Raw genomic sequence first — 14,173 nt, 5'->3', positions numbered from 1 at the left:
AGTGGGGCACTTTGAAACATCAACCTGTCAGTTTCCACTTTCTCAGACAATAGATCGAGCAGGGTGTTTTTAGACCAGAAAGGATCCGTGTGGCACGTTGTTAAACAGGTTGTTTAACTTTAAAAGCACTTCCTCTGAGAAGGGGTACAGGGTTCACGGTCTGATTGTGTTTTCTACTGTAAACTTGATCTCAGATCCTCAATACCGCTCACAGGTTATAGTTCTTGCAACCGGTCTGGGAAAACACAATCACTCATGACTGCAAGGTGTTTGTATGACCTGTGACACTTAAAGAATACAAAAATATTTTCATCTGCACATTTTCTTTGTCACACAAAGGTCATTAACAATCCATTCAGCTAAAGTGTTACTTGTTTTTAAAGTAAGTTACTCTAATGACCTTTTATAACAATATTTCAGTGTAACAAGAATAAATCAACACAACCATTTTATTTACATCACTTAATACCACTTGTGAATCACAAAAATATTGCATTGACTATGTGTGCAGCAACATTTCACTTCCTTTCAGGGCATTTTTCTCAATAGCATGACATCCAATATCTCCACTAAGTTCTCTCCTACAAGAGTCAAGAAACCAGGAAGGTTTTGACTGCCGCATAAACTGTATGAGTAATGATCACGGTGGCAAAGTCTCGCTTTAAAGTGTTGGTTTTATGTGACCACAAAGAGCAAATGCAGACATATTAAACCGTGTTAAGTTTATTCAAGGTAAACATCAGCCTCCTTAAGCACTTCCTCTTTTTGATGGAAGTAGTCCCTGAACCAGGATATATGCTCCTTCTTCTGCTGCACAGTCAGATAGGGGTTTCTGGACAGGCCGGTCACTACTAGCTCCATGAAGTGACGCACTGGCCCCTCACGAGGGAAGCCCTCCTCCAAGTGCTTCTCTAAGAAGATGTGCTCATGGAATGGGACCTTGGCTTCCTCTTCGAGGCCTAACACAGCAAGAATGAACAGTCAGTTTCTCTCTCAGAAAAATGTATTTTCCCCTCTTTTAAAAATAATGAAGTCAACCTTCGTTACTCACCAGCTTCATTGTTTACTGGGTACTGCCATAGTTTCCCTTCTTTGGTCCACTGGATCATTTCCTCAAACCCATTTCGAAGCATCTGATTGGTCGATAGAGACAACTGATTTGCAAAGTCCATGTCCCACAGAGTCGGCTTAGCTGAAAATATGATACAATGACGTTAAAAGCAAAAGATTTTGCAATGTGACATGAAATATGTTTACGGAGTGACAGGCATTAAAAGCATCACAGTCTTGACAAGCATTATTAAAGCACCATGCTTAACATGTTTGATACTGTGTCATGTTTCATCAGTTTAAGCTTGAAAAATCAACTGTCACTCATGACTTGCTTACTAGAAGTCTTCATGAGGAAGACCACTGTTAAGTCAGTGATCTTCTGGTGTGGTGCATACATTTTGAAGACAAACTTTAAAAATGTTTATTTTTAGGCGTTAACAATGAGACAAGTAACACCAAAAAGTGGCCTCTGTGAGCAAACATATGAAATGAACAGTAAGCTTCAAATTGAAAAAAAAGAAAGAAAAGAAAATCTAAATCCATCAATACCTGCTGCTGGTTCAATTCCATCTTCATCAGCAGAGGAGGTGAAGATGTTAAGTCTTTTCCCTAGCAACAAGTTCCTCCTTAAAAAAAGAAAGACATTAGACACAAGATCCATTAAAAACAACAACAAAAAAAACACAACAAAATTAGCTGATAAAAATATTACCGTTTCCGAACACTGGACAGCTCGGAAGTGATTCCTCTGTAATGTGTATATCCTCGCCCGTCGTCATCAAACCGGATCTGATCGGCTGGCCAGGCATTCTGCCGGTTAGGATTCTTGCCTACTTTCATTTCAGCGATAATCACTCTGAGAAAATATTGTTTGATTATTTTTTGTTAAATAAGCTTTTCAGAAAAGAAAAACGGGGGGGGGGAGAGTAACAATCTCATTAACTACAGTTATTGGGGACATACCCGAGGTTGTTAATGTCGCCTTTCTTCTGAGCCTCAGCGATTGTCTCGTGCTGCCTCAGCTGCCTGAGCAGCTCAGATTCAGCCTGGCTGTGGTTAGGCAGAGTGGAGGCAGCAGAAGATGCTGCAGCAACCAGATCAGGATCCAAAGTCTCACTAAAAACACAACCCAGGGGGGCACAAAATGAGTGAATGAAATGTGACAAAAGTATAGCTCCTAAGGTTTGGTTTTTAATTGTATGGACATAAGTATTGGGCTACTCTGAATTCAGGTGTTTTCATCTCCAATCAACCACTGATCCATGCAGTATACCTTTACAAACATTTGTGAATGAATGAGTCATTCTAAGGAGTTCATTGAAATCAAGTAGCTGTAATAATATGCAACAAGTCACATTAGTGGAGTTTCTTCCCTTCTAGAGATTCCACACTCAGCTGTATGTGGTATTGTTGCAAGGGAGAAACATTTTGGAACTACAGCAACTTAGCCATGAGCTGAGTCACCAAGTACTGAGGCGCACAGTGCATAGCACAGACTAAACCATTACAATCAGCACAAAAACTGTGTGCTGGGTGCTGGATGGCATAGGTTTCCATAGTTGAGCAGCTTGTGTAGGTCTAACATCTAGGTAGCCCAGTACTTTCCATGTGATGTAAGTAACTATAGATGAAATAAACTTGAAAGAGAATCATGTGGAGTGACTGCTGTTGTCATCTTACAACTTTATTGGCCAATGGTGTGAATAACACAAAAAACTTCAATAAGGCAATACAACCCTTCTCCAACTTCTCTCACCTCTGTGATGAATCATCCCCTGTAGCCTTCTGATACATACTGATGGTGCTCTCCATAGGTGCCGCCTTCGGCTTATATTGTGTAACAGACTCATAACTTTGCTTTGCCTTCAGGTTTTTGAGCTTCCTTTTGTTGGTGACTTCTACTTTCATGGCTCCAAGAAGATTCAGGAGACTCTCCTTCCCACTCTTAGCTGCATCATTCTTCGTTTTCGCTGGCTGCTTTGATGCAACCTGTTCAGTTTTAACATCTGTCTGCTGCTGTGTGGCGTCTCCATCATCTGCCTTTAACACCGCTGGCTCCTCCTTCAATTCGACCACCTCCGCTTGGTCACCCTCTTTAACTGCCTGTGTTTTCTGGTATTGGTCATTCTTCTTTTCACAGAGCGAGCTTGAACTTGTGCTGAAGGTTTTTACCCCACATTTATTTGTAACCCTGTGTCGAGAGATAAACAGATTTGTGCATCAGAAGGAGCCAAATCTGAAAAGGTCACGATTCAGACTTTTGATAATTATTACATTAACACAATATCATCAATATTGAACGTAATAAATGCAAAGGAGGGGGCAACAGTGTCTGGAAAAAATAACATTATTATACATTATAGATTTGTATGCAATTCCATGCAGTTTTAATCTACACCATTTACAAGCATACCGCTTAAAGACAACATGACAACTTGTGATGCTTTGCATATATCTTATATAATATACATATTAGTCTGTGCATCTATACGTGAATCAAACTTTTTTTTTCAGGTCCGTGCGATTAACTTCACATACACATTACCATGGAAACAACCGCCTGAAGAGCTGTCAGTCAAGACGTCCATCCCCCTCTTTAGGCTAGAATAAGCTAGTTGCTAGCCACATGCTACTCTTGTTTAACGAAACAAGCAAAACTCAGCATATTTCGTTTGTACTTTGGCAACCTGTTCTTTGACATTAAGAAGCTCGGCAGCTGAGTCTCACGGTCATTAGTTACTCTGTTTCACAGTGTGGCCCGTTCAATCACAGCTAACAGTCACATGGTTACCTCACCTGAAAACCGTCTTGTCACATTTAGCTGCTAAAACACACGAGTCGTAGACATTGACTGAAGAACTTCGAGGCGCCAACAAAGTCCGAAATATAATTCTGTACATTGTGGCTTGTTGTGATGTCCTTCCACGCTCCTGTCGTTTACCTCCGTTGTTACCACATAAGGTCACCCCTGTAAACTTTAAGAGAATGACAGTTCCGTTCCAGGATGTGCAAAGACTCGATGTTTGCTCTTCAACGTAAGAGTGCCGAGTTTTAATTTAGTCTGGATTTATTTGTAACATTGGCAATCTCAATATTAAAGTAAATTTAATTAATTTCTTTAACATTTTAGTTGATTTGATTTTTAAATAAACTTTAGGCGGTTACTGTCAGTAGTATAGTCTCGCGAGACCGCAACCGGAACGTGAGTCAAAATGGCGACGAAACACAACCGCTCATTCACGAACTGAGGTCTCAGCTGCAGTCCGCGAATTAGTTTCTTATTTGCATCAAGAGATGGATATTCAGAGAGAAGAAATAGCTTCGCAAAATCAGCATTTTTGTAAACATTGATTGTTTTTATTCGCATAAGTTCCTGCTTATATTCAGAGAGGAGAAAGCAACTTCACACAGGTAAAACGTCAACGGAAGCTAAGTTATTAGCATGCAAGCTAACATGCTTAAAAATTAGCTTACCGCAAGTTAGTGTGAAATAAGTATATATTTATTCAGAAGCGTAAAGTTACCATAATTTCTTTATTTTTCACTGATCTTAGGTTCCAGTGAATATATATAAAGTGTGGCTTGTGTGTTACATGTTGTAGTTCGCTGTTGTTCCGTCAGTGTGAACAAACCCGCTCCTTGGAGCTCAGTGTGTTTGTTTACCTACAAAGTATTTGGAAAAGAGGAACTTGGACAATCTTTAAATCACTTAACATTATATTAAATGTGTAGTCTTCGCCTCCACATTAAGTTTCACAGTCTTTTTTTTTAAGATTTTAGATTTTATTTGATGGGTGTAATTACAACGCGCTAGCTTTGCAATACCTCCAGTCCTGTGAAATACCGTGGACTTGTTTTCATGATAACGTTGTATATCATCTTAAGAACAAGCTCCAAAGACGTAATTGGTGTAGTTTTAAAACACGACTTCTCTCCTGTTGAGGTTTTGTTCGGTCTGTTATCGTTGCATTTACGTTAACAAATACATGCGAAACTTAGAGAATGTGTCTGACAGCAAATATGCTGTTGCTACCACAGGATCTATTATGAATAAGTTTTGTTGTGCTTTAACATTTGTTGCTGACCAGAAAGTTACTGTTGTTTCAGCAAACCTCCAAATAGTTTTTCATGTATTTGAGATTCTCTTATAACCCCTGCCAATCACCAGACGAGATTTTAGATCAGTGTTTGGGTCATTGTTGCACATCTCTACTATATAATAAGCCGTTATTGTATGCAGTGTCTTGAAGGGGTTCCTTTTGTGTGATTATCCACCTTAATGGTTTTGTCGTAGGGACTGCCCATCATTAATGAAAAGGGTTTTGGATGAGGGTCTCCTTGGAGATGTGTAGCTGTGAGGGTTTTTTTATGGTGAAACGCAATGGGACAATCTGTGTAGTTATTGCATTGAGTCTCGGAAACTAAAAGCACTACAAAAATGATCTACAAAAGGAAATATCTATAGTAAGTGAATTTAGCCTAAATGTCCTGGTTTGGTGGGTATGTAAACAAAGAGGAAAGAACATTGTACTTAGATCTGTGCAGGTATTCTGAGGAATATTCACTAAGCACCTCTAACATTCCCAATATACTTCAGGCCCAACAATAGCCACAGTAATCACACATAAAACCAATGTAAGGGAGCTGGGTTATCAGAACAAGACTCAGCTGTACACCTGCACTTAAAGGAAAAAGTACACTCTTTTGAAGATACTAATGTTCACATTTTGGATAGAGAAGCCACAAAGTTTGAAATATGAGTAAAGGATGCTTCCTATGTGCACCTATAGCAACTGAGGTGGTGGACTATATAACAGTCAGCTATAATGCATTCTTGAGATCAATTCGCACTCACACCTTGACCCATGTCATCTTAATGGCTCACATGATGGGCAGGCTTAGCTGACATGTTACAGAGAATTCACAGCATGGCATGTGACCTTAGTGTGTCACACCCTGAAACTTGTGACCCTGATGACACGAAGACAGAGTGGGTCAGTGACATTCAGGACCACCTTCAAGGTGGCAACACATTAGAAGTTAAATACCTGGGAATCCTCATCAGCCTTTAGAACTGAAGAAGCCTTTTCAATGAGAGCTGAAATGTCTCCCAAGACCCTACAAGAACAAGTCCACTTGCCTTCAAAGGAAGCTTTTAAGACTTGATTATAAGCTATTTATAATCAGAACTCTGTCAACAACATAGTATCACACTGTGATTGTTACTTTAAGTCCATTTGAGTATCTACAATTGGCTATGAACTATTAGAATTTTGTGTTTTAGTTCTAAGTGTGATCTTGACTTTGTGTGTGTGTCTACGAGAGGTTATATTTACAGACCTGTGTGCTTTCTTATGTCAGCCATGGCGGAAGAACGTCGGCAGAAGCACTGTTCGGTCGTCCTGCCTACAGAGTCAATGAAGGCCATGGCAGAGTCTGTGGGAGTGGGGCAGTTACAGGAGGACAGCTGTGTAGCTCTAAGTGAAGAGGTCAGCTACAGAATAAAAGAAATTGCACAGGTAAAGTATGAATTATCAGAGAAAATATTGCCTTTTATTTATGTGGAAGAAAAATGCTCAAAAAACAGTTACTGGAAAATCCAGATTTATATTTAAATCCTCTTTGGTGGTTTTTTTTCTCCTTTTACATAGGATGCTTTGAAATTTATGCACCATGGGAAGAGACGTAAATTAACCACCAGCGATATAGACAATGCTCTCAAATTAAAAAATGTGGAAGTAAGTGAGAACTTGTGTGTTTTTAAATTAAGTACTTTTTGCTGACTTATTAAGTGATTTGATGGATGCAGTTGGAAGGCAAGCAAGTCTCAATTAATTCCTTTCGGTACAGCCCCTGTATGGCTTCCAGTCGCAAGAGTTTATCCCTTTTCGTTTTGCGAGTGGCGGTGGAAGAGAGCTTCATTTCTACGAGGAAAAGGAAGTTGACCTCAGTGACATTATAAACACGCCTCTTCCCAGAGTCCCACTAGATGTGTCTCTTAAAGGTATTCAGAGAGTCAATTTTTTTTTGTATATTTTTGTCCAGTAGTATATTTAACTTGTACTCTGTGCTTGTTTGTTCATCACCAGCTCACTGGTTAAGTATTGAGGGGATGCAACCAGCTATTCCAGAAAATCCACCACCAGGTTAGCTCTGACCAGATTTTTTTCTATTAAAGTACAAAGTTAAATATCTGGAGAAGAAACGTAGACACATTAGATATATTTTGTTTCCTCTTTAGCAACAAAAGAGCAACAGAAAGTTGAATCTACAGAGCCTCTCAAAGTAGTCAAACCTGGTCAGGAGGAGGAAGGTACGATTCAAGGCAAGGGTCAGGGCACAACAACTCCTGACGGTAAAGGTCAGTGTCTTGTTTTCTATTTAACTTTTTTTTCTCTTACATTTCCCTGCTTTAGTTCATTTCAGTTTTGCCTTCACAATGCTTGTTGATAATGTTTATCTGTATCCGTCTTGTTCAGGAAAGGAAAAGGGTCTAATAAGGTTGAAACCACGCAGCACTCATGAGCTTTCTGTTGAACAGCAGCTCTACTACAAGGAAATCACAGAAGCATGTGTTGGATCCTGTGAAGCTAAGAGAGCTGTAAGTTCTGCCTCTACTTTATATTAGTATTTTGTATTATTGAACATTTTAGTAATGGTTTTGTTTTATTAATGAAAACTACAAATGTATTATACAATAAATATATATATAAAAATATAATATAACTTAAACTTGTGCATAAAACAAAATGCCCTTCACTGTTTTTTCTTGGAAGGCCAAAAAAAAGAGTTCTGTCTGAGTTTAAGTGAGTTTAAATGAGTATCTTGCGATTGCAAAGAAGAAAAGCGAACATATCCACATTCTCTGCTGTCAGCTTTCAGCAAACTGCCTAATTCTTCATGCCAGACTAAGTTAACAGGTCATCTGCACACATTCGAGTTTATTTACAATTCGCTGTCCAAAACTGACAGCGGTGGATGGAGCAGCTACAGAGTAGAGCAGGGCGATATGGCCAAAAATATTTATCACGATATATATTTGAAAATTTGCGATAACGATATAACTGACGATATAATTGATGCGAGACAAAATACAACTCCACAACATTACTAGCGCAAAAAGACAACCTTCCATTTATTTTCACGTAAACAAGAAGCTGGTTTTTATGTACATTAAAGCTTTATAAAAATGTATCAGTGCAAATGCAAATTCCTTGCTGAAAGTTTAACCCAAAGGCATTTCCAGTAGAAATGGGCTGACATATCCTGAGCATAACCATGTATAATATCCACTGAAGTTAAAAAGAGGTGCTTTGCAACATTAAACTGCAGTGTGCAGTACGTATTTTTCGGACCATAAGGTGCACGGGATTATAAGGCACATTAGCAGTCAGATAAATCAAACTTTATTAAACTCATTCTTCTTGCTTCCTCCACTTCTGTACCATTGATTCATTAATGTTGAATTCTCTGGCAGCTGCTCTATTCCCATGTTGTTGCAGTATATTAATGACTAACCTCGTATTGTGGATGGATTATCTCAGTTGTTCTCCTGACTGAAGTTTGGTCCGTTTACAGCATCCTACCATGCGATTGCATTTGTCTCTAACCATGAGGAACCTTCACGTTAACTTTTATAAGTGGAAAAGTGTTAGTGTTCGTCCTCCAGCTTCACTGTTTATGTTATGCTAACATAGCTGTGTCGCTAGCGATCACGTAGCACATCATTATATACCAGCTAGCCCAACTTCAGTAACCCTACAAACGTCACTGCTGTTTAGTTTCCTGTCTTCATTTATGTTGGAAGTGATAGCAGAGCTGTACGTTTGATTTTTTTCAGAAATCTCTCAGTCAGAACATGCAATATCATGCTTAGGTAACTAGCGAAACTAGCGAGCTAACTTCCGCTAGCTTCCTGCTAACTTCTAACTCCGTTAAATGTAATAACTTTTGTTTTCATGGATGCCTGGAAGTTAAACTTCATAGTTACACCTGGTAAAGCAGCAATGCTGATCGTTTTATTAAAGATGAAATAATTTAGACAGTTTTCAACTCTCAGTGATGCTGCAGTGTTGTTTGACCTGAAGTCAAATATACGGAGTTTGGGACCCAGATTACTCCCAGGTTTAAGAGCATCTTAGTCCGACAAATACGACAATAACAACGGCCGCTTGCATGTTCTGCAAAAAAATGTGCTTTGTTGTGTATCTGACGGACAAACACCAAACCAGTTCCACATCATGGAAGTTACACCATTTTTACAAACCAATTCTGGTTCATCTGTTTCACTCAACAATCGGCCATGTGCGTATGAAAACAAAGGCACTGCGCATGCGCGTTTTACTCCCATTCTATCGCGATATTTCATTTTCCTATCGTTGCCTAACATTATACCGGTATTACCGTGAACGGTATAATATGGCCCAGCCCTACTACAGAGCTCTCTTTTCTTCATGTTGGAGCTTGTTGATCAGGTGGTTTGATGAAGGACTAAAGCTAACTTTTCCCAGTGAAGCTTTTAATGGTAAGCACAGAAACATGTGCTGCTGTTTTGGATGCCTAGAAAATCTAATGGCGCAGCCTCTGTGCACTTTGTGTGTGTGTGTGTGTGTGTGTGTGTGTGTGTGTGTGTGTGTGTACAGACTGTGGCCCCACATTAAACTACTAACATGGTGATAGTTGAGTCCTACAGAGTCATGGATTTCTAAAAGCATTAAAAAAAAATGTCATCTGGGATTTTTTTTTTTTTATTTAGTTGTTTGTGTTACTTATTCTAAAACGGGTTGTTGTTGTTATAAAGTAAAATAGTAGTGCAGTCTAATTCTGTCATACTATCAAAAAGTTATTTCAGGCCAGTTTGTCACCTGACTTCTCTTTTTAAAAATGTTTGTATATATTTCGCACAGGAAGCCTTACAGAGTATTGCTACCGATCCTGGACTTTATCAGATGCTTCCAAGATTCAGCACATTTATTTCTGAGGGCGTAAGCACATTTCCAACATCTTGTCTTCTCAACCATTTCTTTACCTCACAAAAAAGCCCTGAGCATATTTGTGTTCAAAGTGCTGACCTTAGGCTCTCTTCAAAGGTGCGTGTAAACGTGGTGCAAAACAACTTGGCTCTCCTGATTTATCTGATGCGGATGGTCAAAGCTCTGATGGACAACCCCACCCTGTATCTGGAAAAATACGTAAGTGATGGAAACAAATACAATGTTGTATTATTTTATGAAGCTTGTAACCCAAAACATACTTTCAATGTGATATTCAATTTTTTTTTTCTCTTTTTCTCTCCATCTACAGCTCCATGAGCTCATCCCGGCTGTGGTAACCTGTATTGTGAGTAAGCAGCTGTGTTTGCGACCGGATGTTGACAACCACTGGGCTTTACGGGACTTTGCTGCTCGTCTTATGGCCCAAAGTTGTAAAACCTTCAGTACAACAACCAACAACATTCAGTCTCGTATTACCAAGACTTTTACCAAGGTGAAGTTTTTCTTTGGTAATAAATATGTTGTTCCCATATTGAAGATGTTTTGATATTTTATATATATAGTGAAATGCACAGAGCAGTTAGGGTTAGGGTGATTGGCAGTAATAAATTGGCTATAGGTGTGAATGGGTGTCTGTTGCTCTCTTATCCTTACGAGAGATTTGCAACCTGTCCAGAATGAGCACCAACTTGTATCTTATGATGGCTGGAATAGACTTCATAAGAGACTAAATTGGATATGTGGAAAAGGGGGGATGGAGGGAATCATGCAGAGTATAAATTTGTTTAACTCTCTATCAAGTATTAAACAGGCTCTCTGGATGTATTTCATAATTTTGGCTGTAATACTTTTAAAATGACAAAATAATTCTCTTCTTTCAGCAACCATTCCATTTATCTCTGTTCTTTTTCTCTTTCATTTTCCCAAATAGTACTGTGAAGTGCACATGGTGTAGTGTAGGCGGTGTTAATTTGTCTGTCAGAAGTTAAACTAAATAGCTTCACAGTTTCTCAAAATCTAATTGATGACAGTGTAAAAATGCAGGTATGCATCAAGCTGTGTTGTGCAAGTATGTCTTAAAATTATTAATAATAATAATCAGTAACCAAATATGTCATTGCCAATTTGTAAAAAAACAAACAAATTCTAGTTGTATTTTAATGTTGTTTAAGAGTGTATCTACCCTTTTGCTCTTTAGTCTGATGGAATCTTACTGGCCCTGTTTTGTGAGCGTTGTTTAAGCAGGTGTGAACTTGGTAATCTCCTGTTGCGACTGAAGCGCTCTGAAGCTTTTCTTTGTGCTTTGCATTCTTACGTAGTAACAGTTCGATAATAAACCTTTACCTCACAAATGTATCCTCTAGTCCAGGACACAACAGTTGAAAATTCTCATGTGATTCACAGGGAGGCTTTGTAGCTTTTTTGGACTGATTCAGAACAGGCAGTCAAACACCAAGTAGGAAAACACAGCAAAACACATGAATCCACTTTTTTTTCTTCTTCCAGAGTTGGCTGGATGATAAAACGCAGTGGACGACACGGTACGGCTGCATCGCTGGACTTGCAGAACTGGGACCAGATGTGAGTGGGGTTTTGTTTCCTCTTCTTCTTGTTCTGTCTGTTGCAGTGAAACCAACCTGCTGTTTTTATCTTTTATCCTCTGTAGGTGATAAAGACATTGATAATTCCTCGGCTTGCTATAGAAGGTGCTCGGATCAAAGCAGTGATGGAAGGACCTGTGATCTCTAATATCGATAAGATAGGAGCTGAACATGTTCAAAGCCTCCTACTGGTAATATATGAACTTTTCTGAGTCTCATACATTAGTTTGTAAACTAGAGCAGTCCAAACAGATTACATAAACCCTGAGATTGTTATTAAAGTGTTTTGTTTTCCCTTCTCCTTTTTACAAAGAAACATTGTGCCAGTGTTATTGCCAAATTGCGATCTCCGCCTGACAACGTGGAGCAGTATCGCACAGAATATGGTTATCTCGGACCCATGCTTTGCTCCCATGTAATGAAGGCCAGGACTCAAGCAGCACTGCAAGCTCAGCAAGTCAACAGAACGACATTAACAATCACTCAGGTATAACTTACACCCAGTTATCACCAAAGTATCCTATACCATACCATCATTTATTTATATAGCAATTTAAAAACAACACACGGCCGACCAAAGTGCTGTACAGCAGAAATACTAAAAGTATATAAGTAAAACTATATGAATAATTATTATTATTTTTAATTTACAATTAACAACAAAATAACAGTGTCAGTTACCCGCTAATTCAAAAGTGAGGGAATGAAAATAAGTTTTGATTCTGGATTTAAAGACCACCACTGAAGAAGATTGCCTGATGTGAAGAGGAAGATGATTCCAAAGCTTCGGGGCAACAATAGAGAATGCTCAGTCTCCTCTAAGTTTCAGCCAAGACTGAGAGCAACAGCTGCTCAGGCTAACCGGCGTGAACGAGGGGGGACATAGGGCTTCGGCAGGTCGGACACATATACGGGCGCCAGACCATTTAAGGATTAAAAAAAAACAGTAAAAGGGTTTTAAAATGGATTCTAAATTCAATTGGAAGCCAGTGTAAGGAGGCCAGAACTGGAGTAAAATGCTCAAATTTTCTTTCACCAGTTAAAATCCGTGCGGCAGCATTTTGCACCAGTTGCACCAGAGTTCCCTGGCTAACCTTTATTAAAAGGGAGTTAGAGTAAACCAAGGGTGAGGTTATAAAAGCATGATGGCAGTTTCCAAGTCATGCCTGGGGGAAAAAAAGGCTTAAGCTTTGACAGACGTCTGAGGTAATAGAATGAAGATTTTCACCACTCCATTTACGTGGCTGTTAAAATGTAAATGAATGTATATTTAAAAATACTTATCTGTAATAAGAGAATTCAAAATTAAAATGGCATATTAAGATTATTACAAGTGCTATTGGTAACTAGTACGTTTGCCTTCGTTTAATAATGAACAATGACACTTTCTTTCAGCCGCGTCCCACCCTTTCAGTCTCACAAAGCGGGCTAAGTGGGTCATCAGGTCCTCGCACTCCCAGCATCATTAAGGTCCCAAGCTCCCTCACACTGATGTCGCCACGACCTGGTACCCCATCACAGCCATCTCCTCCAGCTACTAAGTACATTGTTATGGCAACCAGTGCAGGAGCTGCCTCAACTCAGCAGGTGATTTTAGTTTTTTACCACCACTACAGGAAATCTTTATAAACTGTTTTTCCATAAAGGCACAAAGCCTTTCTCATATACTTGACCTTCATATTGGCATGATAATGTGCCAGATTTGACATTTTATAAATGCTTAGTGTTACAAAATGGAAACGCAGTGACAAAACTTACTGAATAAAGATTGCTGTTGATGATTGTGACTTCTAATAAAATCTACAACTGCTTGCATGTTTTTTGTCTATCGTCAGGTCATAACTCTCAGCTCTTCACAGTCAGCTTCACCAGTAACTAGTACTGTTCCCAGTGCTACATCTACCTTGCAGCCTTTGGTAAAACTGGAGCCTGGCAGTGGCCCTGGACTGACAGCTTCACGACCTCTGCAGAAGTACATAGTCGTGTCTCTTCCCTCGTCTGCCTCGTCGTCTTTGGAGACTAAGAGCTCTGTGCTACCCACCTCAATCTCCTCAAGTTCACTAGATGGAGGGATGAAGCTGGAACGGTCCGAGTCTCCTGGAGCAAGCACACAGTCGCCACACTGAGACTTGTATGAGTAGTGGAGATTCCTATCAAGTTGGAGCACCTGAGCACACAAGGAGATTTGTTTGGGCTGAACTTAATGGGGCAACCTCTGAGGTGATATGAGGGGGCAATATCTGAACTCTTGACTGATTGAGAGAAAATGTGACCAGAGGTAAATATGTTGATGCCCGATGAAAACCGACCAATCTGTGACATCTTCACTGTTTCAGCTTATATTCAAATTGATTTCATGTTTCTTTTTTACCCTAAAATAAATGATTTTTTATTAAATCTTTCAACTGTATGTGATTTTTACATTTCTGTTGTCATTTTAAGTGATTCTTTGGTATTGTCATTTTTGGTATGGATGGCTCTCAGAGTTTGTAAATTGCTGCCAACATCCAATATCTGAGCTTGCAA

The 14,173-nt window shown here is 39.3% G+C and overlaps 2 protein-coding genes across 2 annotated transcripts; one reads left to right on the top strand and one right to left on the bottom strand.

Annotated features, from left to right (window-relative positions):
- Window positions 1-432: 432 nt before the first annotated feature.
- On the bottom strand, window positions 433-4,186 carry mrps31 (mitochondrial ribosomal protein S31). The gene is made up of 7 exons (XM_085288778.1): window positions 3,850-4,186; window positions 2,810-3,244; window positions 2,017-2,169; window positions 1,766-1,909; window positions 1,603-1,679; window positions 1,052-1,192; window positions 433-959 (listed from the first exon to the last, which is right to left on the bottom strand). The coding sequence occupies exons 1-7, from the start codon at window positions 3,951-3,953 to the stop codon at window positions 724-726; spliced, it is 1,290 nt and encodes a 429-aa protein (XP_085144904.1). The 5' UTR covers window positions 3,954-4,186; the 3' UTR covers window positions 433-723.
- Window positions 4,187-4,244: 58 nt separating this feature from the next.
- Window positions 4,245-14,044, top strand: taf6 (TAF6 RNA polymerase II, TATA box binding protein (TBP)-associated factor). Its single transcript, XM_085288777.1, has 15 exons — window positions 4,245-4,464; window positions 6,415-6,572; window positions 6,705-6,791; window positions 6,904-7,057; window positions 7,143-7,199; window positions 7,295-7,414; window positions 7,533-7,654; window positions 9,960-10,037; window positions 10,143-10,244; window positions 10,357-10,539; window positions 11,553-11,627; window positions 11,713-11,838; window positions 11,961-12,134; window positions 13,043-13,234; window positions 13,483-14,044. Exons 2-15 carry the CDS (start codon window positions 6,417-6,419, stop codon window positions 13,771-13,773), a joined length of 1,917 nt encoding a protein of 638 aa, XP_085144903.1. The 5' UTR covers window positions 4,245-4,464; window positions 6,415-6,416; the 3' UTR covers window positions 13,774-14,044.
- Window positions 14,045-14,173: the final 129 nt, after the last annotated feature.

Source organism: Mchenga conophoros, linkage group LG10, assembly GCF_057382185.1.
Source record: "Mchenga conophoros isolate Kocher_MC1m ecotype Shallow Benthic linkage group LG10, M_conophoros_male_GT1.1, whole genome shotgun sequence".
Lineage (NCBI taxonomy): Eukaryota > Metazoa > Chordata > Actinopteri > Cichliformes > Cichlidae > Mchenga > Mchenga conophoros.
This window is presented reverse-complemented; position numbering and strand designations above follow the sequence as displayed.

Bases quoted from the DNA above. Each gene is read 5' to 3' on its own strand.
- taf6 (XM_085288777.1), top strand. From the start codon at position 6,417: ATGGCGGAAGAACGTCGGCAGAAGCACTGTTCGGTCGTCCTGCCTACA. The intron at 7,415-7,532 runs GTCAGTGTCTTG...CGTCTTGTTCAG, and splicing joins AACAACTCCTGACGGTAAAG to GAAAGGAAAAGGGTCTAATA. The intron at 7,655-9,959 runs GTAAGTTCTGCC...TATTTCGCACAG, and splicing joins CCTGTGAAGCTAAGAGAGCT to GAAGCCTTACAGAGTATTGC.
- mrps31 (XM_085288778.1), bottom strand. From the start codon at position 3,953: ATGTACAGAATTATATTTCGGACTTTGTTGGCGCCTCGAAGTTCTTCA. The intron at 2,170-2,809 runs GTGAGAGAAGTT...TTGTGTTTTTAG, and splicing joins GGGGATGATTCATCACAGAG to TGAGACTTTGGATCCTGATC. The intron at 1,193-1,602 runs GTATTGATGGAT...TCATATTTTCAG, and splicing joins TGGAATTGAACCAGCAGCAG to CTAAGCCGACTCTGTGGGAC.